This window comes from Sinocyclocheilus anshuiensis, unplaced genomic scaffold, assembly GCF_001515605.1.
Source record: "Sinocyclocheilus anshuiensis isolate Anshui unplaced genomic scaffold, SAMN03320099.WGS_v1.1 scaffold3, whole genome shotgun sequence".
In the NCBI taxonomy this organism is placed as follows: domain Eukaryota; kingdom Metazoa; phylum Chordata; class Actinopteri; order Cypriniformes; family Cyprinidae; genus Sinocyclocheilus; species Sinocyclocheilus anshuiensis.
The window spans coordinates 840,939-866,041 of record NW_015548205.1 but is presented as its reverse complement, the minus strand read 5'-3'; the positions used below and the strand labels follow the sequence as shown (position 1 = coordinate 866,041).

At 35.3% G+C, this 25,103-nt stretch overlaps 1 protein-coding gene across 3 annotated transcripts in view; it reads left to right on the top strand.

The window, feature by feature from the left end:
• il11ra (interleukin 11 receptor subunit alpha) overlaps window positions 1-22,005 on the top strand; it is a 57,815-nt gene extending 35,810 nt beyond the window's left edge. The window contains exons 2-12 of one of the 3 annotated variants that reach the window (XM_016440238.1): window positions 2,893-2,989; window positions 8,660-8,726; window positions 9,151-9,311; window positions 10,989-11,103; window positions 12,399-12,565; window positions 12,830-12,999; window positions 14,922-15,069; window positions 16,649-16,738; window positions 18,231-18,333; window positions 18,457-18,536; window positions 20,789-22,005. In XM_016440238.1, the coding sequence (XP_016295724.1) occupies window positions 2,893-2,989; window positions 8,660-8,726; window positions 9,151-9,311; window positions 10,989-11,103; window positions 12,399-12,565; window positions 12,830-12,999; window positions 14,922-15,069; window positions 16,649-16,738; window positions 18,231-18,333; window positions 18,457-18,535 (1,197 nt within the window). In that variant the 3' untranslated portion in view covers window position 18,536; window positions 20,789-22,005. Of the gene's footprint in view, window positions 1-2,892; window positions 2,990-8,659; window positions 8,727-9,150; window positions 9,312-10,988; window positions 11,104-12,398; window positions 12,566-12,829; window positions 13,000-14,921; window positions 15,070-16,648; window positions 16,739-16,853; window positions 17,149-18,230; window positions 18,334-18,456; window positions 18,537-20,788 lie in introns of those variants that run through there. The other 2 variants (XM_016440240.1, XM_016440239.1) reach the window with 2 other exon arrangements.
• Window positions 22,006-25,103: the final 3,098 nt, after the last annotated feature.

The following is a 25,103-nucleotide window of genomic DNA, read 5'->3' as shown; positions in this document are numbered from 1 at the left end:
TCCACCTTGGTCCGCTGTCGCTCTTGCTCCACCGCGGCCTTCCGGATCCCCACCTACGCCTCAGTCGCCTGAGCCATCTGCTCCGCCTGGCCCTCCGGATCCTCCCGTCGCCCTGGCTCGTCGGCTCTCCGTCTCCGCCCCGGGCTCCTCTCCCACCTACTCCGCCACTGTTGGTCGGCCCCCTGGAGTCATCAGCCATTCCTCCACCATGGCTCCTCCCTCCATCGGCTCCCTCCCTCCGTCTGATCTGTCCTGGCTCCTCCTGTCTCCATCCTGGCTCCTCCCTCCATCTGATCCGGCATGGTTCCTCCCTCCGTCGTCGCCACCTTGGTCATCCACTTGCCTGCCTTCCTGCCTGCCCTTCGCCATCCCCTGTTACCATCCCAACTCCGCTCCTTTGTCCTCCTTCTTAGTCCCCTCCGTCCCTCCTCTTTTGTTTTTTTTACTGCGCAAAGTCACGCCTGGCCGGAGGAGGGGGGGGTACTGTCACAGTCATGGACTTCTTTTGTGTTTTCATTTAGTTTCTGTCGTCCTTTGATTAGTTCATTCAGTTCACCTGTGTTTGATTAGTTGTCATCCTCAGCTGTCTGTCCCTCGTTATCTCATACTACTTAAGTTCCCCTTTCAGTTCAGTTAGCTGCCGGTTATTAGTTGTGTATGCTGCTTGTGTTACCCTGTGTTTTGTATGAATCTTCATCATCTTGGATTACTATTAAATGTTATTTGGATTACCTTCGTTTTTGTGTGCCTCCCTTCACAAAAGTGTGACAGTTGTGCAGTTTAAAAATTACATTATTTTCTATACAAAAATATAAAAAGCTGCCCTTTGTTTTGATTATGTGTAAATCACCACACATTGTGGTTTTAGCACATCACTTGTCCAGACTGACAGCAGTTGATGCATCATTATGTGTGAGTCATCGAGACAATGTGATTTCATTGACAAATTTATGTTCTGTCTGAAGCTAAATATGGGAAGGTGATGCTCTGAAGTAAAAATAAGCATTGAAGTGAACATTGAGCAACAATGTGTACTGTAACTGTATTTTAATTCTTACATCAAACATTTCTGCTTTAAATTTCAGCATCGTTATTTAGTGTTTTGTTTATTTTTTTTCTTTTCTGATGTGTAATATTTCTGTCATTAAAGATCTTTTTCACTGTAATGTTTTTGGCAGAATGGAGCTATGCCAATGACATTTTACATGTTTATAAGATGGATAAATGCCACATTAAAGACACAAAATACCTTAAATGTAATTATTAAATGCATTACTGAGCAACAATGAGCACTACAGTTGTTACAGCATTTGTTAATCTTTGTTTTTGTAGTTAATAAAAATACAACTGTTCATTATTTGTTCATGTTAGATCCATTAAGTAATATTAATGGATAAAACTTTTGATTATAATGCATTAGAAAATGTTGAAATTAACATTAACTAATGTTAATAAATGGCTTAGAATAATAATTATTATTAATTAATTAATTAATAATAATTAATGGAACCTAATTATAAAGTGTTACCCAATTAAAAAAAAAGTCATTAATTAAATTGCATGAATTAATTTATAATTGTTATTGTTTTCTAATGCCATATAGTGTTGAAATTTGAGGTTTGCGTATTAAAAAAAAAGAGGAAAAAGATTTGTTTGTTATTTAATGTTCATAACTTTCACTTTCATTTTATCACTTACATTTGGCAATACTTTTCCACCATTAATGAACTCTCCCGAGTCTTGTTGTGAGGTTTAGTGACTTAGGGTCTTGGATTGTGAAGATGTTTCCTGCATTTACTTTGCTTTTCATCAGGCTTTAGAAGCATCCGTTTCTCATAAAATGATGCCTGCTAGCCAAATTCCAGCCACACGTACAGTGGGCATACAAAACAATCACCCCCTTTAAAATAATCACATTTTGTTAGGGTTAGGGTTTTTTTTTAATGTTTTATCCTGCTGTATTTACTCAGTGCATCTTATAACATCCAAGTGAAAGAGATAACTCCAACATGTCAGAAAAGAGAGCCCAGACTAAAACCCCACTGAAAATCTGTCTTGAAGACTGCAGTCCACAAACGCTCACCATCAAACTGAAATGAACTTGAGCAGTTCTGCAAAGAAGAGTGGGAAATATTGCAGTCTTGATGTGCAAAGTTAGTAGAGACAGATACTTATCCCAACAGACTAAAAGCTGTAATTAAAGTAAAAGGTGGTTCAACAAAATACTGACACAAGGGGCTGATCCTTTTTCCCACTCAGTGATTCTGTTTTATTTTTTATTTATTTATTTTTCTGACATGTTGGTGTTATATATTTCACTTGGATGTTATAAGTTGCACTGAGTAAAGAAAACAGCTGGACAAAACAAAAACTGTGACCGTATTCATTTCAGGCTGCAAAGCAACAAAATGTGATTATTTTAAGGGGGGGGGGGGGATTCTTTTCTATACCCACTGTATGACAGATGTATCCTGTCAGTTACTGAATTTGTTTAAAATGTTTACAGTTTGTTGATACAAGGCTCCCCTAACCATATTTCAGATAGCAGATCTTTTTCATTTGACGTCATACCCCAGAATATCCTCAACAGTTAATGAATGTGGATGGACTTGCAAACCTTCCCAGACTTCAGCAGTGCTGTTAAAATCATTCATGGGAACACCGGTTTGTGGAGATGTTGATTCTCTGTGCTGTGTGTACGGAAATATCCAACGGTCACGCACGTATTCCCATGGTGTCTTGTTTGCCTATATCCAAATTAGAGCAGTGAATTATGTTGTTTCACAACCTGGCTGGTTGCTAAGCAGGTGGACCGTTTACACAGAATGATACTCATTAACTCTTTAAATGGGACTTCCCCTTGAGTTACTCTTGTTTTATTCTCCCTTACAGATGCCCGGTTTAGTGTCATGCCTTGGCGATCTAATAGTCACTGGAATCATCATACTCTTCTCTGACCACGTCCAGTCAGAGATATGGACCAATGAAGGTACGGTCTGTTTTTATTTGGGCCAAAGTGCTTCAGGATAGCTGGCCACGTTAGCAATGTTGTTGTTGCTAGTATTTGGATTTGTGTTTCAGCATATGGAACTTGTCAAAGTCTCTGTAGCATGTCTTTGTTTAGACAAAGCAGGATGAAAATATGCAATGCAACTACACCAGATAGCTAAAAGGTTTAGCATGTGCAAGCTTCATTTTAATCCATACCAGGAAAAAAAAAGTATCTCATCAGATTTTCAAGTCGCATAGTCGTGTTTTTTGCTAGTTTCAGCCCGATGCAGTTATCATTTTCATGTCCTGTGCCACATTGTTTAAATAGCAAATTAATTTGCACCCATTTGTGCGCCCATGGGCGTGCTGGTCTGAAAACGAGGTGTGTTCAGGCGCATTGTTGGCACATTGCTATTTTGAGGCAACTGAAATAGACTGCACTTATGACCAACTGAGACCTGGTCTAAAGTCAATGGTGCAATTAATTTTTTTTTGTTAATTAAAGAGCACATTAATAATATGCGCCTATAGGCAGGTGAACAATGCCTGTACACTCTGCTTATTACACACACAGGGATGCGCAGCAGCACACAAACATGCCAAATATTCAAAATGAAAGGATTACAATGTGAAAGATTATTATTGTGCCCCGTAAATGGTTTATTTCCTCTCTGGAGATGCGTTCTGTCTTTGCGCTTGTAAATTCCGCCATGTAAATAGCGAATCCGCCATGGCGTGAGCACAACTGGCTTTTAAACGGAATGGGAGATGAGACTCTGATTGGTTTATTGCACGTTACACCCAAAACACACCCATGAAGTCGATAAGAGTCAGCAAAGTCAATTCTGAGAAAAATCGAGTTAAAGTTTTCTGAAGGTTCCAAAGCAAAATCCCCTGCAACGTTGCTCCACAACGTTGCTTCACTCCAACTTTTCCTCCACTTCTTTTCTTAATAATAATTACTATATTAATAATCACAATATACTGTAGCTATTTTTATATAGAACAAATATAAGAAAAAAACAAATAGTGCATTACCTTTTTCATTTTATGTCTAAACAATAAAATTCAACAAAAACAAATAACCAAATGTAAAAATCCCTTTACTGTGTTTATTACAAATAAATTGATTATTAAAACTACAAAAGCAGTTAAATCAAGAGCAGCGAGTGATTCACTCTTTTCTTTTATTGTTAGATTAACATTAATGGGACGGCCTATATTGACCAACTGTAATGCATGGATCTAATATAATGTTACACATCAGATGTTTTCCCCCAACAGTTCCCCAAACGTTTACTTAAGACATAACAGATTATATTGGCGTGAATACTTAAATACTGTAACTCTGAGTATATGTATATTTATCGAGATCGCACACAGTCGGAAACGCCTTTATGTCCGTGCTTCAGATAACAGTCAGCGCGAGAAACGAGCGGAGAAAAGGTACTCCTCTCAGAAAACATACAAATACAGGTAATTAAACATCTAAAATTATTATTTTGAGCATTGGGATTGCTAGACGAGGGCTTAATGAACTCATTTTTGTGAAAACCTCAAAATCAACTAAAATCGACTTTTTTCACTTTTTTTTACCTGTAGCTCAAAATTAGCCCGTGCGCATTCTCACTCATTTTCCCAGCACGGGTCACATTTATTCCAAAATAAGAGCTCAAAGCAGTAGCAGTTTAAACAATATATCTTATTTGTAAGCTGATGTTCAGCTGTTTGTTTTAATAATCAAATTATTTTTAGGTCATCAGTCATCAAAGCTCGGTAAACACTGGTCAAAGAAATGGAGATGTACCTTTAATTTCACCAAGCTGATTGATCACTAAAACCCCCACAGATCATGTTATTTCAAGTTTTATTTTGAAGTGACAAAGCGGTGACTAAAGGTACGTTGACACAACAACAATTGTACTAAAACAGAGTTTTTCCTTTGTGTCTTTGAAAAGTTTTGCTTACAGACAACAATGTTGTCAAAACGACCCCCTGTTCACATGGATCCACAAAAAGAACTAAAACACTGTATTATTCATTCCAGGCCAGTAGGTGGCGACATCACCATTTTCACAAATTCACATTTACACAGAGACGATAATGGTATTGTTTTCAAAACACTTGCACTTTAAAACCCGTTTTCAAAACCCATTTTCAGGCCGCCAAAACACCTTTGTTGTGTAAACGAACAGCCAAAATGCAAATGTTTGTGCAAAAACAAAATACAAAAACAAACAAGAGGCAGGATTTATCGCATGACCCAATCGTAGCATGATAGAGGCATTGCCTCCCCTCATGTAACATTCCCCCATTCACTCTCAGGGGAGCCGCTTTTTAATCTCATATTTTGTAAGATTTGCATAGTTTTAGTTAATTACTATTTATTATTTTCTCATCCAGTTTTTTGAGAAGGCACCGCCTCCCTTGCCTCCTTGGAAGAAATGGCCCCAAATTAAAATTGAGATCACGATTCTCCCACGGATCTGAAGAAAACAAAACAGGCTAAGCAAAATAACATGTAATTTATAGAGGTTCCACCAAAAACATATTAATTTGAACAAAATAATTAAAGAATCATTTTAATGAATGAGTCAATGTCTCATTCATAAAGACTTGTTTCCTTGTTGGATGAATCAGCGTTTGTGAATAAATCTCTTGAATTAATGATTTAGTGACAAATACTTTGTTGCCAGCTACAGGCGTACAGAGATAAACTATACAACACATACAAGTGTAAAAAAGGCTTTCAAAAAGTTAATTTTACTCTATTTTGCTACCGTAGACATCAAACTATAAACTTTTATCCCAGTTATTCTGTTGTTAAAAGGTTTGTAACACAGAAATAATAATAATGTGTGGTTTCAAAAGTTTAACCAAAGTCCCTAAAGGCTTTGGTATAATGCCTGTTTCATCAGATTTTTGAACATTTTTTGGGAAAAGTCTCTTCTGCTCACCAAGACTGCATTTATTTGACCAAAACTACAGTAAACCGATAGCATAAAACCACGTTAGCATTCAAATGTTGTTGCTGTTAGTATTTGGATTTGCATTCCAGCATATGGACCTCGTCACAAGTCTTTGTAGCATTTCTTTGTTGACAAAGCAGGATGATATTATACAGAACAACTAGAGCAGATAGCATGAAGTTTTATCATGTGACAATTAGATTTTAATCCAGACCAGGAACATAGCCATGGCTTTGTTTTGTGGAACAATAAACATCTCTGTTTAAAGTCCCCAGTTCTCCATTGCCCCGCATATGGATTGCTCAATTAATGCATGCAGCTCTGGTCTGTGTGTGTTATGGCTGAGATTTCGCTGGCGAGAGAGGGAGAAATTTGAGAAATGTGGTGGGATTTCAAATAAAATGCTTTTGCCAGAATTTCCTGAAAGCCGACATTGAGCATGAGCGTTTCTTGAGCGCAGTTAGACCCTGGGCACTGGATCGACTCCACTCGCAGTGTGTGTGAGACCTTGTGCGTGTGTGTGTTTGCTCTTTGTTTAACTCTTGGCAGTAAATGTCTGATATAAATACTGAAATCTGACTAGGCAGAAAAGCACATTAACGTAAACACCTTGATTCTTGCTATAGAATCACTGCAAGCCTTATAATGATGAACGGATGAAGCAGTGCAGTTTTTGAGGAAGCAACTCTTAACTCTTAACAACTGGTGCTTGTCAAGCTGTATATAATTTAAAGTCGTTGAAATACAGTCAAGCTCCCATTGCAAAATAATTGCATTATAGTCTCAGCCTGACTATTAAATATCAGCACAAAGTCTGGCCTACTTTTCAACTCATTCTGACCAAGAACAGGCCTGACTGTCTTTTGATGTCACCAACCACAGATTTTCACTGCGTTCCAAATGGGATCAATTTGCCTCTTAAGGGCACTTTTTAGTGAGAACAATCATGGATGCAGCGAAGTGCTGAAAGCTGGTCACTTCAAAGAGCTCTTTTGGAATGAAGGATTTCGAAGGGTACAACTGATGGACACTTTTCGCTCCCATGATGCTTTGCACACGTATGTGACACAAGAGATTCAATAAAAATAAATAAATAAATACATAATCATAATACAATAATAATCATAATAAATACTACAAAAAAAAAAAAGAAATAAAATAAAGAATGTTTGGAAAAGTAGAAAAACAATCACACTTATGAGCTATTATTATTTAAATCATTCATAATAAAACTAAAACTATGAAAAGCAATTAAAATGTTGATGAAAACAAAAATACAAATACACATAAATATACACAACCATTCAAAAGTTTGCAATCTTTACGGTTTTTGATTGAAGTAATTTTCCACAAAAATATGTATGCAATTCATCATATAAATTGATAATATTTTATATTTAAGAAATTACAATATATTGTATTTAGAGATGTTAGTTCATTATTTAATGGATATGTTTTTTTTTTTGTAGTATTTTGTAGCACATTTAGTTTCTTTTTAAATGAAAAAATATATATCTTTATTAGTCTGCATGTATGTCAGTCTTTGCAGTATATGTAAGGGATAATGTTCATCCAGTCGGTTGTTATCGCAGAATAACCCCCGACTGGATCACCCTGAATGGGGGTTATTCAGCGATAACAACCGGCTAGATGTACATTATCCCGCTTATTACATGGCTGCTTGCCTCATAAGTAAATAATTAGACACAAAATATTGATTTGAGTTGAAATATTTGAACACAAAGTTTCCGTGAACACAGCAGTTGCGAGTAAGCGGCAAGTTCAAACTAGACAGACATTTAAGGGATACGGTGCAGTTACACATCGTTTCACCACATAAATAAATATGGCGATAAAAGATTTAAGACGAAAATGTTTTAAAATCTTACCAGTTTGTTAGTTATCTTATAATCCATTACAGCGTACAAAACCGTAGCAAAATGGCAGCAGCTGCGTTTGTATGAAACGAGAGAGTGAGTCCGCGATACCAGGATGACATAATTAAATAATTGTACACAATTTTGAATCGAGTTTTAATATTTTATTAGCTAACCAAACGCAAAGTTTCCACCAAGAAAAAAAACTGTTCCTGGCAGTATAGCGCCGACTTCAGTTACCCGGATGAGCCTGTGTTATTAGTTTTTACTGCTTGTTATCGAGGGAGAACAGACCTCGGAATGTCGCAACTGACCAATCAGAATCAAGTATTCCACAGAGCTGTGTAATAAGCATATTTAAACTGTATAATTACCATGTAATTATACATATCTGAACATAATTCGGACTTAAACTACACCGAAACAAACATGCCATGCAATACAGCAACAAATCAAATAAACACACTTTCCCCACCACTTTTTGGTCTCAATCTTACATGTGTAAAGGTGTTTATACAGGATGATGAAGATGATGTTTATACACTGTTAATGTGATATTTCACTTGGATGATATTTCAGTTGAGACTTGTTGTGCATAAATTATGAATCGATACGTGTATAAATGTGTAAATGGCTAAATAAATAAATGCATTTCATGTGTTTAACATGTTAACTTTGATTGTCCTAATACTTATATATTTGTATTTTATTTATTTTACATATTTTATTTATGTACCACTGGCTGGTTGATAACATAATCCCTTGATGAGATGTCTCTTGTCACTTCTGGAATAGAGCAGCTCACATGTCTCCTGCTTTCAGTTTCAGACGTCCAGTTCGGTGGACTGGGCTCCAGGGTCACACTCACATGTGGAGGCGCTCACGACGGGTACGTTTCCCAGTCTATATTAAGCCTCGCTAGAGCTCCATTAGACTCCAGAGCTAAGCTTTCCTGTAAGGAGTGATAATAATGTGCTTAACCACCCTCTGTAAGGGCACAGGGCCAGTCCATATAGGGTTTGGACACATCGAGGCTATTCACTGTGGGTGGGGGGGGCTTCACTCCCCAGCCTCAGATTTTGGCAAGCCTTGTGTTTCAAATAAATGCATATTTCTTGCCAATAAAGACACTATCCAAGATAATCCCAGTGCCAAAAATAAGATTTGCACAACACATGTATGAGTAACAGGATACGCAGGTCCAGTTGGCGTTGATTGCGGTTATTTTGTAGGCCTATCTTTGATTAGAGCAGGTTTGCAAGGAAAGCAGGTGAAGGTTGTTGTTGACTCTTGAGTTGTGGATGGGTTCGCAGGTCTCCGGTGGAATGGCGGTTCAATGGGAGCTCAGTACCGCCGTGGCAAACACACAAGGGCTCGCTTACACTACTGAACACCACACACTCGATGGAAGGCAACTACAGCTGCCATGATGAACGAGGAACTTTACTGCAGTCCATCAAACTACGCCTGGGTCGTAAGTCAGCTTCAACGATACAAGAGTCCCTTGTTTTGTGTTTTGACTCACAATGTGGTTCATTTGATAAAATATTTGAGGATAAGGGTTTAAAGAATCGCCTTAAAGTAGATGCCATATTTAATTTAATGCTAATGAAAACTAGGCCACAATGAATAGATGTACTGGTAACACTTTAGTAGAGGGACCGATACTCACTATTAATTCATTCTTTATTAGCATGCATATAACTTGCATATTGGCTGTTTATTAGTACTTATAAAGCACATTTTAATGCCTTACTCTGCATGACTATATTTTAGATCCCTGAATCCAACTCCATACCTAAACTTAACAACTACCTTACTTACTATTAATAAGCAGCAAATTAGGAGTTTATTGAAGCAAAAGTCATAGTTAATGGTTTGTTAATAGCGAGAATTGGACCTTAAAATGAAGTGTGACGATGTACTATTGTACCTTGTGCCTTGGTGTCCATCACTTAGCCAAAAAAATGTATTTATTTATTTGTTTATTTATTTGTTGGTTTGTTTGTTTATCTATCTATCATTTTATTTATATTTTTATTTATACTTTTATTTTTGATTTTTTTATTTATTTAGTTATGCTTTTAATAATGCTTATTTACTTATGTTTACTTAATGATTATTATTATTATTATTATTATTATTATTATGATTATTATTACTATTATTATTATTATTATTATTATTTTATTATTATTATTTTTTTTTTACACCTTTTTTAAATGAAGGGCAAACCTAAATGATCTTCTGTGTCAATCAACATTTTTCTACAAATGCTCTTGACTGACCTCAATTTGTATTGAATCAGGACATTCCTTCCTAACCCTAACACTGTGTGACGAATTGAACAGACTATATGTTTATCCCTCGCAGCCTCGTTTTCATTCCTCTTAACTTTAATATGGCATCTACCACGACTAAGTTCCATTGCTTCTGATTGAAAACGTCATCTTAAGAACATTGTTGGCTTAAACAAATGAAAGTGTTGTAGCAACATAAACATAACGGACCTGATAAACTTTGAATCATGCTCTTGACTCATTGCGAACTTCATCTCGGATCACATCCTAGAAGTGCATATGTGCGCTTGAGACCTCTAAAATGGTGCTTATTTGGGAAAGAGTGTCTAATATCAAATACAAATTTTTACTTTAACGTATGTTTTAAATCATTATGTTTTATAAACTTTTGCCATGCTTTAAAGAAGGACACTCATTGACATTGGTATTGACAACTGAAATGTTGGTATCTCTGTAACTGTATATACGTCTCATAATTGCTCGATGCCTCAGAAGTGGTGCTGGAAATGCTGGAAACGGTGGAAATGTTCTAGTAAAAAGGAAGCACTTTGTGCCCTGGGAGATGAAGAAAGTGTGCAGTCGTACGCCCTTGCTGTTTAACTCAGGGCACTTCCTCTAACATGAAGTCCTTGAATCACAGCTCCACAGTTTCCTGATAGGAAGGGTTGAGATTGCTGGTTATAGTGTGTGTATAAGTTTAGTCTACCGTATTACGGACCCTCATCTTCTTGAAGGCAGCGCTTGAGTTAAACAGCCGTCTTGTGCAGTCTGTCTGTTTGGATGTTCACAGATAAAGTGTATTGTGTCTAAAGTTAGCTCATGAGATATTTTTTGTCTTCTTCTTCTTTTAGATCTGCCTCATTTCGTCAGAGTGTCTTGTCGTGTGCCGAATCATATGAAAATCTACTACTCCTGGGTACAAACTAAGACAACACACCTGCCCACATTATACAGAACCTCCTACAGGTGCGGTCTCATCTCGTTTTGTGTATAATAATCATATTAAAATTAAATTAAAATCTATCTATCATCTATCTATCTATTAAAATTATATTTTATTCGTACCACTTTACTATAAGGTCTCATTTGTTAACATTAGTTATTGCATTAACTAACATGGACTAACAGTGAACAATATATTTGACAGCATTTATTAACCTTTGTGGTAACACTTTAGAATAGGGAACACATATTCACTATTAACTAAGAGTTTTTCCTCAATAAACTCCTAGTTTGCTGCTTATTAATAGTAAGTAAGGTAGTTGCTAAGTTTAGGTATGGGTTGAATTAATGGATCTAAAATACGGTCATGCAGAATAAGCCATTAATATGTGCTTTATAAGTACTAATAAACAGCCAGTATGCTAGTAATATGCATGCTAATAAACAACTAGTTAATAGTAAGAATTGGTCCCTAAACTAAAGTGTTACCTTTAATGTTAATAATGCATTAGTAAAATTTTAACTTAACATTAACTAAGATTAATAAATGCTGTTTAAGTATTGTTTGTGTTAACTAATATAGTTAAATAATGTAAATGTAACCTTAATGTAAAGTGTTAGTATTTTATTTAACTTTTGATATATACTGTTCAAAAGTTGGGGGGAGGGGGTCAATAAGATTTTATACAGTGAGAAATTAATATTTTTATTCTGCAAACACATATTAAATTGGTCAAAAGTCTTAGTAAAAACATTTGTAATGTTTGAATATGATGCACTTGTTGAGCATGTTAATTTTTTTATTCATCAAAGAATCCTAAAAAAAAAATTGAATATATTCACAAAAAAATATTGAAATATTTCAACATTGATAATAATTAGAAATGTTTGTTGAGCATCAAATCAGCATATCAGAATGATTTCTAAAGGATCATGTGACACTGAAGACTGGAGTAATGTGAAAATTAAAGAAAATTAAAGAAAAAGTAAAGCAAATTCAGCTTTGATCACAGGAATAAATTATTTTGAAATATTTTACATTTAGAAATATACTTAGAAAATAGTTATTTTAAAATGTAAACTGTAATTTTATGTTTGCTGTATTTTTGATCAAATAATTATGTTGCTATGTTATGTTATGTTATGTTATGTTATATGTTATTTATTTATCTATCTATCTCCTTCTGCTGTTTTCAGTCACCACTGATAAGCTACCACTAAATATTGTAGAAACTTAATTTGCTGTAAAGTTGCTTTGCAATGATTTGTATCGTGAAAAGCGCTGTACAAATAAACTTGACTTGATTTGACTTCTACAGTGTTAAGGGCAGAGATGTGGAGCCCTGCGAGCAGGAGCACATTGGGGTGAATGAGTGTACGATTACTAACCCACCGTTCTGGACCTCAAAGATCCTGGTGAACATCACCGAAATCAACCCGCTGGGATCCAACTCCACCATCCTCCAGATAGATCCTCATGAACTCTGTGAGATTATATGCCTTCATATCGTTAGCACATTCATTGATTCATTTCATATATTTTGATTTATATTATAATAGAGTTTTGAAATATGTTTTACACATGTCCACTTCCCCACCTCAACAAGTACTCAGGGGGGTTGAAAAGCTTTCTTAAAGATTTCTTCAGCTCTTTTAGAGTAGCATTTGGTTCCATAATCTTTCTTTTTTTCTCCATTTTTTTTTCAGTTTTATGTAATAAGAATTGATGTCTGTAATTCTGTGGTTTCAGTGAAGCCAGATCCTCCCGAGGACGTCCGAGTTCTTCAGGTGGAAGGTCAGCCCACTCAGTTACTGGTGCAGTGGAGTTGGCCTTCATCCTGGTCGGTTGAAATCATGGCTGCTTTTCCATTAACCTTCTTACTGCGCTACCGGCCGATCGGCTCCAACTACTGGTCAATGGTAAGAACCTTTTACAAGCAATTAGTGTCAATAATTAGTTATATATTAGATTTGTGTGTGTGTGTGTGTGTGTGTGTGTGTGTGGCAGAAGATATTTTGAAGAATGTTGGTAACCCAACAGTTGCTAGTAGCCATTGAAGTAGTAAGTCTATGGCTACCGAAAAAAAAAATACTATGGAAGTCAATGGCTACTAACAACAGTTGGGTTACCAACATTCTTCCAAACCTCTGTGACTTTTTTTTTAACTTAAAAGAAAATATTGTTTGTCCATATAATGAAATGCAATGTGGTCCAAAACCACATTGTGGACCCCTTTGGACTTTCATTGTATGAGGAAAGGGTTGTTTTCTTGGTTTGCAACCAACATGCTAACGAACTCCTTCTGCTCTCCCGGACAAATAAGGATTTTTCAACTAAAATTTGCACATAATATACAGTACCTGTACATACAAAACTGTCCATTGTAATATACCTGCACATACAATTGTCGATTTATATATTTTTATTCCTTATTTACTTGTTCTATTTTTTATTTTTTATTATCTGTGTTTTTTGTTCTGTCACTGTCATTCTGTTACACTGTGGAAGCTTCTGTCACGAAAACAAATTCCTCGTATGTGTAAACATACCTGGCAATAAAGCTCATTCTGATTCTGATTCTGATTCTGACATACAACCCTCATTTCATATGAGTCTTCAATAAACAGTCCTGTAGTCCAGCCCTCTCAGCACACACACACACACACACACACAAACAGTGTTGTCTTATCTCAGAGCCCCATAGTCATCTCTGCATAGGCTGATCTTATCTGCTTTCACCAGGCTGCTTGGCCTTTCATCAGACAACCAGATGTTTGCTGTCTCCAGAGCTCTGTGTGTGTGTGTGTGGGGTATAGTCCAAGTGTATGTGCATTTGTGTGTGTGTTTGCGCCACTGTAAGGGTTGTTTATGCTTTGTCTGACAAGTGATGAAGCTAGCCAGTTATAACCATGCTCATTTTTGTTTTTGCTTTAATAAAATGAATGAAAACCAAAACAGGCAAAACTGCTGTCACGTTGTGTTCCGAAAGAGAAAAGTGTGTGTGTGTGTGTGTGTGTGTGTGTGTGTTTGTTTGTGATTTAAAGAAATTAATGCTTTTATTCAGCAAGGAAACATAACATTGATCAAAAGTGACAGTTAAGACATTTATAATGTTACAAAAGATTTCTGTTTCAAATAAACACCGTTCTTTCATCTTTCTATTTATCAAAGAATACTGAAAAATGTATCCACAAAAATATGAAGCAACACAACTGTTTTCAGCGTTGATAATAATAGGAAATGTTTATAAAAAAAACATTATATATTAACATTTTTGTTACTAATTTTATTTTTGGCATAACACCTCAGGTGAAAAAAATATATAATAGTTGTATAGAATAATAGAAAAATTGTAATATAATAATTCGAATTATTTTGTAATAAATTAATAAATAAAATTTAGATGATTAAAAAAAAATCATGAATGATAGCATCACTTAAGATGACATAACCAAGACCTTATGGTCTGGTTATCTAGCATGATTTGACCATCGGGAGCACCGGGAGAAATAAGGGGCCAAAGGGGCCAATTGCACCTTTTGGGGTACATCAGCTTGTCACTGGAACAGGACCCTTAAAAGGACATATTTGTTCCTTTTTTACGCCTAATAGGTAGGCCTACAAATTAGTACCTTAAGGGTACGAATCACTACTCTTAAGGTACTAATATGTATGGTGTACTGCTAGGTGTCAAGCTGTTGTAACCAAAAAGGTAAAATTTTGGGCTTTTTTTTCTGTGTGGCCTGGATGACTGTGAGATTTCCCGGCCTGAAATTGCATCCCAGTCCGGCCCTGATATATATCCTCTGTTAATTGGATGCATCTGTTGATCTTTCCTCAGCTGGAGACAGAGGAGAACACAAGCCTAAAGATCATGGACGCTCTAGTGGGTCGCCTGCATCAGATCCAGATCAGAGCTCAGGATGCCCTGATCAACCACAGCCAGTGGAGTGAATGGAGTCATGTGGTAGAAGCCCAGCCGTGGATCGGTGAGTGAACACACACACACACACACACACACACACACACTCACACACTTACCTCACACATATTAACTCTCACTGACGAACGTAACCAGTGTCATTTAATTATGCAGTCAGTGTTATGCACCAGTGGCAGGCATGAAATGACCAGAAATAGAAAATCATTTTTTTTAAAGTTATGTTTATATGTGTAGAAATCTTAGACAACATTTTTCAGTTTGTGTTATAATTATTATGCATGCATTTTTGCATTGAGCTCTTATTAGTTATTAGATGGTAATACTTTAGTTTAGGGACCAATACTTACTATTAACTAGTTGTTTATTAGCATGCATATTAATAGCATATTGGCTGTTTATTAGTACTTATAAAGCACATATTAATGCCTCATTCTGCATGACTATATTTTAGATCCCTTAATCCACCCAACACCTAAACTTAACAACTACCTTACTAACTATTAATAAGCAGAAAATTAGGAGTTTACTGTGGCAAAAGTCAAGTTAATAGTTTGTTAATAGCGAGAATTGTCTCTAAACTAAAGTGTGACTGTTGAGATACTAGATGGAATATTATTTCAGTAAGGTTCCATTAGTTAACCTTAGTTAATGCATTAACTAACATTATTAACAATGAGCCATACATTTGTTGCAGTATTTACTAATCTTTGTTAATGTTTATATAAAACACAACTATTCATTTTTAAAGTTTGCCTACGTCTAATAAATAATATTAACATATACAACTTTTGATTTTAATAATTAATAATTAGTAAATTAGCAAATGTTGACATTAACTAAAATGAATAAATGCTTTAGATGTATTTTTAGTTCATGTTAACTAATGCTAACAAATAGAACCTTACTGTAAAGATTAAATGTTAAAGTGTTAAATATTCCAATATTCTAATATTTCTAAAATAATTTGTCACACCATGAGGCAGTTTAAAATAAACCAGTCTAGAGAAATCAACCATCCATATGCTAACTGATTATGTTTAAAACAGACTTTCTGCCCAATGCGTTTAATTAACTCGTGATCCACAAAACTAATCACAAATAAATTGATAAAAAATGTATCAATCTTTTTTGAGAAGTGCTTTAATGTACTATATATGACCCATCATCCATCAGATCCTTCAGATAGCTAATGTCATAATGGCGTAAATCAAATTGTGCACAGCTAGCATGGTCCTTCGGGATATTGGACTGTGTTCTAAGGCAGATATCTGATAAATCTAATAAAGGAAGATAATCATCTGGATGTTGGCAATTCATGGTCAGAAGATTTATTTCTTTATTTTTTAACATGCTTTGTGTTTGAGTAGCACACAATACACTACAATGGAGCTGTCTATTTACATCAGTCTTGCTGTACAATAATTAAAAAAAAAAAAAATGTAGCAGCAGAATAATGTTTTGTCCTCACTGGTTATCATTCAGTGCTGTCCACTGCATGAAAGCAAATTAAATTATGAGCTTTGGATTGTCAAGGGGAAACCTGACATGACTTTTGAGCAGAGCTGGTCATGAATAATTCAGAAGCAGTATAAATATATATAATTATATTTGTTTTGCAATTTTAGAGCCTTGGAAAGAGCCAACAGAGGAACCAGTGGATTTTAGCTTTCCATTTTTCAACTCATTTCCAGTGAGGACGACAGACAAGTCTCCAGGTAATTGGTTTAGATTTGATACACCGTACGTTGAAGGAATTCGGAGAATTTTGTTAAAACCGCAACGTTGTTTCTCTGTTTGACAGTTTATCTTTTCACTCATAGGTTTTGGCAGGGATCGTTATACGCATTCACAGATTAAACACACGATATCAGATGCTTTCAAGATCTTAGCCAGAGTTTTTTCACCCCCTAAACGTTATCCAGATGGTTTCTGCTTGTTTGTGGTGGGCGGAGTTTTCCCCCATCATCTGGCTCTGACCAATCAAAGCGTGCCAGTCTTCCCTAATGCAGTCATGTGGCAGACCAGCATGACTCAGTCTGCTCTTCATTAGCTAACTGTTTCCAGGCCATGTATTTATAACCACTCATCTAGAATGTGAACACGCTGTATGATTGCAAGAGTCATATTTATCAGCTCAAGACTGGAATGAAGTTTGTATAATTTACTCTTTTTTTTTTTTTTTTTTTTTTTTTTGATAAATGTGTCAAGGTAAATTATGTAGTGACCATAAAATTATCAGAAGAGTTTGAGCTTTTCGAAGTAGCCACCCTTTGCCTGGACTAACTTGGAGCATAAAAGCTTTTGCTCACACAGGAATGTCTTCATTTCTTGAGCGTTATATGCTAAAGATGGCAAAAATGACAAAAAATGGCCAAAAAGCAATTCAAATGAAATAGCTTTTTATCACCTTAGGAAGTAAATAAAGATGGATATATTATTATTATTTTAATTTATATTTCTTTGTCAAGGCTCTCTTTTTTTGACTGGTTTTTCAAATGCTATAACAGTAATATTTACAAAAAAGTACAATCACTAAATAATATATCTCATTTTCTTTATTTTTATTTTTATCTTATTTTTTTGTGTTGTGTTTTTCATTTTGCATTTTGTTTTGTTCTGTCTTGTTTCGTTGTTTTGTTTTATTTTGTCTCGTTTCATTTTGTGTTTTGTTGCTTTGTTTTATGTTGTTTTGCATTGTTTCATTGTTTGTTTTTTTTTGCATTATGTTGTGTTTTTGTTTTGTTTTATCTCTTTTTGTGCTTTGTTTATTTGTGTTTTCTTTATTTGCATTTTGTGTTGTTGTCTTTTGTTTATTTGTATGTGTTGTTTTGTTTATTTATTTTGTTTTGTTATTTTGATTTATTTGTTTGTGTTTTGTGTTGTACTATTTTGTTTTTTTGGTTTTGTTTGTGTTACGTCGTTTTTTGTTTATTTCTTTTGTTTTGTTATTTTGTTTATTTGTTTTAATTATTTGTGTTTTGTTTTGTTCTGTTTTGTGTTGTACTGTTGTTTTTTTGTGTTGTGTTTTTTGTTTATTTCTTTTGTTTTGTTATTTTGATTTATTTGTTTGTGTTTTGTATTGTTGTTTTTGTTTTTTGTTTTTTTAGGTGTATGTGTGTGTGTGTGTGTGTGTGTGTGTTGTTGTGTGCGTGCGTGCTTTGTTTTGTGTTTCATTTTGTTTAAGTTTGTGTTTTGTTTTTGCTTCAGATTCATCGTTACACCAGACTGGAAGCCTCGGACTGTTGATTTTGTTGGGTCTGTTTGCAGCGGTCATGGTGGCTGCGTTATTAACTATCATCACACTTCTATGGTAGTAATTCTGCTTTATTTACACATCTATATTTCATAACTAAATCCATACAAACAGGTTGCAACAATTAGACAGAGACATGAGACAATCTGTTATTTGATCTCTTAATTGTTCCCTTTATAGGGTCAGACAGAGAAAACAGGACAATGTGAAGAAACAAGAACTGGCTTCCATGGTGAAGATGAAGTCCATACCGATCTAAAGTAAGCTGACGTCATTCTGACATTCCCTCCGTCTGCTGTTTTGGCGATTGGCCCATCTCAGTTTAAACAGTCTTTTAAATAGAAAGCATGCTAACCGATCCATTTATGGTTACTATGTTGATACTTTGAATATACCATTGGTTGGCTGTCCTCCATTTTTACTGCACAGAAAACAAACTCAGTCAAAAATGCAGTCAACAAAACCAACCTGACTTCTAGACTTCCTTGAAACTTCTAGACCTTAGATTCAAGGAAGTCCATCCTGAATGGAAACCATCAAAAGGTCACATACACACTGCAGATTTTGAGAGAGAGAACAGCATATTAATGTGGAAGTGAATCCAAAAAATTAATGTTTCGGTGTGTATGGAATATAATAGTCACTCTTGAACTCCTGATGCTAGACATAAGAAATGTTTTGGCATCTTGCGGCTATGAGCAAGAAACAGCTTAATCCGATAATTCTGAGTAATATTAGCGACTTGAGATGTTTTATTGTTTGTAAACTATCGTCAACAGGCGAATGTGTTGTTTATGTTGTTGTTGTGTCACTGCTTTTAAATAGCACACTCTTTCTGTACCGTAGTTTAATGTGGTTTGCAGAGAGACCGCAGTACTGCTGCAAGACACGTCTGTGGAGACAGTAATTTACAAACGAGTCAAGACAAATCCCTCTGTTTCTATTTCACTAGCATCCTACCTCAGCCAAGTTGTTCAAAATAGACACCTATTTTTATAATAACACAAATAACTTAACATTAAGTGATTAAAATATAAATTGTATGTCATGTTAATGCTGATAGCAGCTAAAGAGTTCACATTATCATAGTGAACGCATGTAGAAATGGACCATTATGTTCGTTTGAGTTAGTAACGTTAACTAAGGGGGCGGAGCTTAGTGATTGGCATGGAAATGTTACATAGGAATGCTTTTATCTATGGTTGACGTAAATTGGTTTTGCTGATGTATGAATGAGGTCGTATGTGAGTACAGATGCTCTCGAAAGAGGAGTGACGATCATATTTAGCTGCAGTGTTTGGTCATACAAACACCGTGAGGCTACAAATGTCCATTCGCCGTTATTGATTAGGACAAATACTCTGCTTTATAGCACATGATCCATTTAAAGTAATAGCTAGCTTCTAGTCTACTTTATATGAGCTTTGAATGTTGTAAATTAGTCTAGCAAAAACCTGAAGACATAGACATAAACAGCATCTGTTCGCTTTGAACTTTGTGACTTTTGATTCATCTGTAGACCTGAATTTGTGGCTCAAGTGGGAAAATGTGAAGATGTAAACACGATGATTTATATGAGACGCCTGCTCTATATTAGCCTGTGATCTTCCTAACTCTCCCACATGATGTAATAATTAATAGTTGAATGGAAATGTTCAAAAAATTGTCATTATTTACTCACACTCGTGTCATTCCAAATATGTATGCTGTTATTTATTTAGTTTAGTTTTTGTTTTTATTAAAAAGAAAACAGTATTCATGTTTCAAAAGACATGAGGGTGGATAAATTATTATAAAATGTATATTTTTGCATGAACTGTTTTAATTTTTGTTCTATTTTTTACATGAATTTAATATTATTATTTATTATTATTATTATTATTATTTAAACAGAAGTTTTAGGACAATATAAAATATCTCGTTCAAAGCAAATACAAAATATACAACAAAATACACTACCGTTTGGGGTCAGTAAGATTTTGTGATGTTTTTGAAAGAAGTTTCTTATGCTCATTAAAACTGTATTTATTTGATCAAAAATACAGTAAAAACAGTAATATTGTGAAATATTATTACATCTTAAAATAACTGATTTATATGTGAGTATATTGTAAAATATAATTTATTTCTGTGATCAAAGCTGAATTTCCAGCATCATTACTCCTGTCTTCAGTGTCACATGATCCTTCAGAAATCATAATAATATGCCGATTATTATCAATGTGGGAAAACTGTTGTGCTGCTAAATATTTTTGTGAAAACCATGCTAAATCAAAAGAACAGCATTTATTTGACAGATATATTTTATAACATTATAAATGTCTTTACTGTCAATTTTGATAAATTTAATGCATCCTTACTAAATAGAAATTTTAATTTCTTAAATAAATAAATATAATTTGAGCCCCAAATTTTGAACAGTAGTGTATTTTGCAGTATATATATATATATTGTTTTGTTACAGAATTGTTGCTCTTAAAGTGTTTAATTTTGTTGTTTAACTCTAACTTAGATTTGAGAAGATGGCTGTCTTCAGTTCGGCCCTCATAGGGCATCAGTATAGGGAATCACCACCACTGACAGACTCCATTACCCACAATCCACCTCTCCTCTCGGCCTCTCAGAGGATGGGCTCTGAGTCGCGTGCACTGTGAACATGTACAGTCTCCAATGTAGCACAATGCAATGGAAAAACACAAGGATTTCCTTCCTCCTTTACTTTTCTCTGCTCACAGCAAATTCTTGGACAATGAAAAACATATTTTTGTATTGCTCTTTCTTCCCGATATTCCCCGCACTCCACTGGACTCCACTTGTGACACATGCAGTGCTGTGAAAAGGCTCGTTTGGCCGGACGTGCACAGCATACGGGGCATTATGAAGAAAGTGGCTGGCGAAAAAGACACTCTGTAAGCTTTAGACAGCTGCTATCTTTGGAAGACAGAAAGTTGGCTGTCTTGGCTCTCCAGCGATGGACGCGGTGGTCTTTCTGTGGAGTGACAAAAACTGATTTGTCTTTCTTCCTGCATGATTTCTTCTCGGCGCTCATAACAGGTGGACACATCTGCAGTTGATTGGCTTCATCTGGTTAGTTTCTAACCATCTAAAGCATCAAGTTCTCAGTAATAAACTCCCATAAAATGCATTTCATCATGACATCAGCCTCGGAGTTCATGTCTTGACAGTAAACGCCAGCAAACACGTAACTTTAAGTGAGCTGGTGTTCAACAAAACAGGACTTCAGTGCAATAAATGCATTTCATTTCTCTTGACTTTTTTTTGGGGCATTTTCTCTGCATTGAATGGAGACATGAATGTAAACCAGTCTTACAGTGTCACATATACACGTGTAAGGTGATTAAAGCTGATTGTTTCTATGTTGAAGCTAATATTCACAATATTCTATTGAAGCTCATCTATAAAATGATATTGTTATACATTTATGCAGTTATATTGTATGATAGTTTGTATACGGCATACTGGTCTGTTGTACATTGCTCTCCAGTGACATAAAGCTCAATGCATGCATTTGTGTAGTTCTTTTAAAATATATGATTTTATTGAATTATAAGATTTTAGTATGCATATCTTTCCTTTAGGTACAAACAAACAAAACTAAGCACCGTTGTCCAAAGAAAGACGTAAAGCGGTTATTGTCAAGTCTGGAATATGTATCTATGGAAGCTTGTTTTCTTTCGTTTTTATCTGTGGGATAAAAAAAAATGAAAACGGTAATTGTGACTTTTTTTAATCTCGCAATTCTTTTTTTTTTATTCTAAATTCACATCTCACAATTCTTTTTTTTTTTCTTTCCCGCAAGTCTGACTTTTTTCCCCCTCACAATTCTAAGTTGATATCGCACAATTCTTTTTTATCACAATTCTGAGTTTCCATTTTCACAATTTTGTGCAAAAAAAAAAAGAGGTGATTGCGAGTTTTAAATCTCATAATTCCCACCTCTCAGAATTGAAGATATCTCGCAATTCAGTTTTTTTCGTTCTTTTTTCCTTGGAAGTGTGAGTTTGCAATTCATAGTTTATATCTTGCAATTCTGACTTTATAATGTATCTCAAGTCAAAATTGCGAGAAGGAAAGTCAACATTGTGAGATATAAACTCAAACTCAGAACTGTGAGGAAAAAAGGCAGAATTGTGAAAAAAAAACTTTTTTTTTTTCTTTTTTTCTCTATCCTGTGATGGAAAAAAAGCTTCCCATATGTTTGTTTTTTTTTCCTCTCAATCAAATTCAAAAACTGCTAATGTATCTCAAGTCAAAATTGCGAGAAGGAAAGTCAACATTGTGAGATATAAACTCAAACTCAGAACTGTGAGGAAAAAAGGCAGAATTGTGAAAAAAAAACTTTTTTTTTCTTTTTTTCTCTATCCTGTGATGGAAAAAAAGCTTCCCATATGTTTGTTTTTTTTTCTCAATCAAATTCAAAAACTGCTAATTCCTATTCTGGCTTTGGCACCAAATTAAATATTCATTTGGGTTTCTTTTTGATAACAGCAATGTTATATAAAGACCAAAAGTGCAACTAAAAATAATGGACAATTTTTTACCAATATGTCACTGTGATTATTTCTTCTTGATAATCCTGATAATTCATTGAAGATGATTTTTTTTTTTTAGCCAGATGTTACATTTCTTGCATTTTTGCACCATTTGCTCATAACCTCTGCCGTTCGTGTGCCTTAACGTTTTGCCTCTTTCTGTTCCACCAGCAAGATGATTCGTGTTTTAGTAGTAGTCATGCTGCACGTGGCCTATGGGATTGGTGCTCTGATGATCCTTCACTTTATGATTGAACAGTGAATCATTTATGCATAATTCATTTCCCAATGTAAGAAAAAATAAGTGTTTTGTTTTGTCAGTCAGTCATATTTGAGACTATACTCTTGGTTTAATCAGTATAATCGGTCTTCTTTCCCTGCTTTGATTAAAGTTGTCCTGCATGTGGAGAATATATAGATTTGGTCGGTATGTTAATTTAGGCTGCATTTCAGATTTGATTGACTTGATGATCAGCAACATCCAGTAAATCGCTGGTTCTCAGCTGGTTTTGTTTCAGGACCCAGATTTTACATGGGACGTCCAACGCAGTAAATGTAGTGTTCCCGTCATTTTGACCTGGAAAGGATTTTCCTTTTCCCAAAAATGCTACTTTAATGTTGTTGCATTGGGCTAAAACTTGCTGACTTGCAATGTCAGCAAATAAATCCCCCAAAAAAGTGGATGATGGGATGTGTTATGCTATGGGATTATGTTATGCTATGTTAGGGCGAAGTCGTGGCCTAATGAGTGAATGTACAACGCTATCTCCCACCTTCAATACCACGACTGAGGTGCCCTTGAGCAAGGCACCGAACCCCCAACTGCTCCCCGGGCAGCGCAGCAAAAATGGCTGCCCACTGCTCCGGGTGTGTGTTCACTGCTGTGTGTGTGCGCACTTTGGATGGGCACTAATTCCCATCCAAATTAAGGATTAATTAGCACTAATTCCAAGTATGGGTCACCATACTTGGCCACGTCACTTTTTCACTTTTTTCCCTTTTTTTCACTTATTGCCAAATATTGGATTCAATATTTTTGTCAACTTGTTTTCTCTAAATTAGCACAGGTTTTGTATTTATTTTTGGAACTGATCGATAGACCTCGTTGATCTGAGCGTATGCATCAGTTTATGAGTGAATCAGTTTTTGAGTGAACATTGCCAAAATTATCCAGGTGCATAAGCTCAGCTCAATGAGACTTACGATCAGTCAGTTCCAAAAAGAAATACCAAACCTAATTGAAAGAAAACAAGTTGATAAAAAGGTAGAATAATTTTTAACAGCATAAGGCCTAAATTGTTTTACACACACAAAATATTAACTTTTCTATATGTTGGAAGCCATAAAAATATAAAAAGCCAAAAAAAAAAAATAATATATATATTTTTTTTTTTTTCGTGCAATGCATTTGGCATCTAATTTGCTAGTGTCTTGTGATTGCAATATGCACAATCGTATGGTTTGTTGCATCAGATTTTTCGCATTCAGCATGTTTGGGTCCTGACCAGTTGAGAACCACTTCAGCAAAGCATCTGAACACTAACATGCTGAAAATATCTTCTCACAGCTGATTGTGTTTATTTTTAGACCTCTATCTTATGATCCCATCTGTAAACCGACTCATCAAGGGTTGTTATTGGCCTGGCGTGTGTTATAGTCACTCCACACTGACCATCAAGAGAAATTCAATCTGGCGCTGAAGGAAACTGATGCATGATTCCAGAAAACCCAACCAAAGCTAACAATTCAATCGATCAGCAATCATCTGTTACTGGCAGGATGGACTTTATACTTCAAGCAGGACAGGTTCTTGGAGAAAAGTGTGTGTATTTCCCGTTTCCTCGTTGCATTTTTTATAATGTTGCATGCATGATGTCAAATCCAGATGTATTTGTAACTACTGTTGCCTGTCAAACGGAAAGGTGAACACAAAGGCATCCACAGTAAATGTACATTTCTTTCTGTACAACATAAGCTGTTTTATTATTCTTCTATCTATATTTTTGTGAAATAAAAGTTATTTTATCTGAAGAAATCGACTGTTGATTGTCAGATTGGTGACATCTCTTCACTGATATCGTCAGTTTGTTTAGTGGAAAATTCAGCAACTCGCTTCCAATCACTCGTACCGATTTACAAATATTTAATCATGAAAATCAGGCCAGGGCTTTAGTTGCTTGTTGCATTTATACAGCTAAAGTACTGTTACTCGGCCAAGGCTCCGGTGAAATCATATACCTCCAATATTTGAGTGTCTGTGGGGATTTACACGTT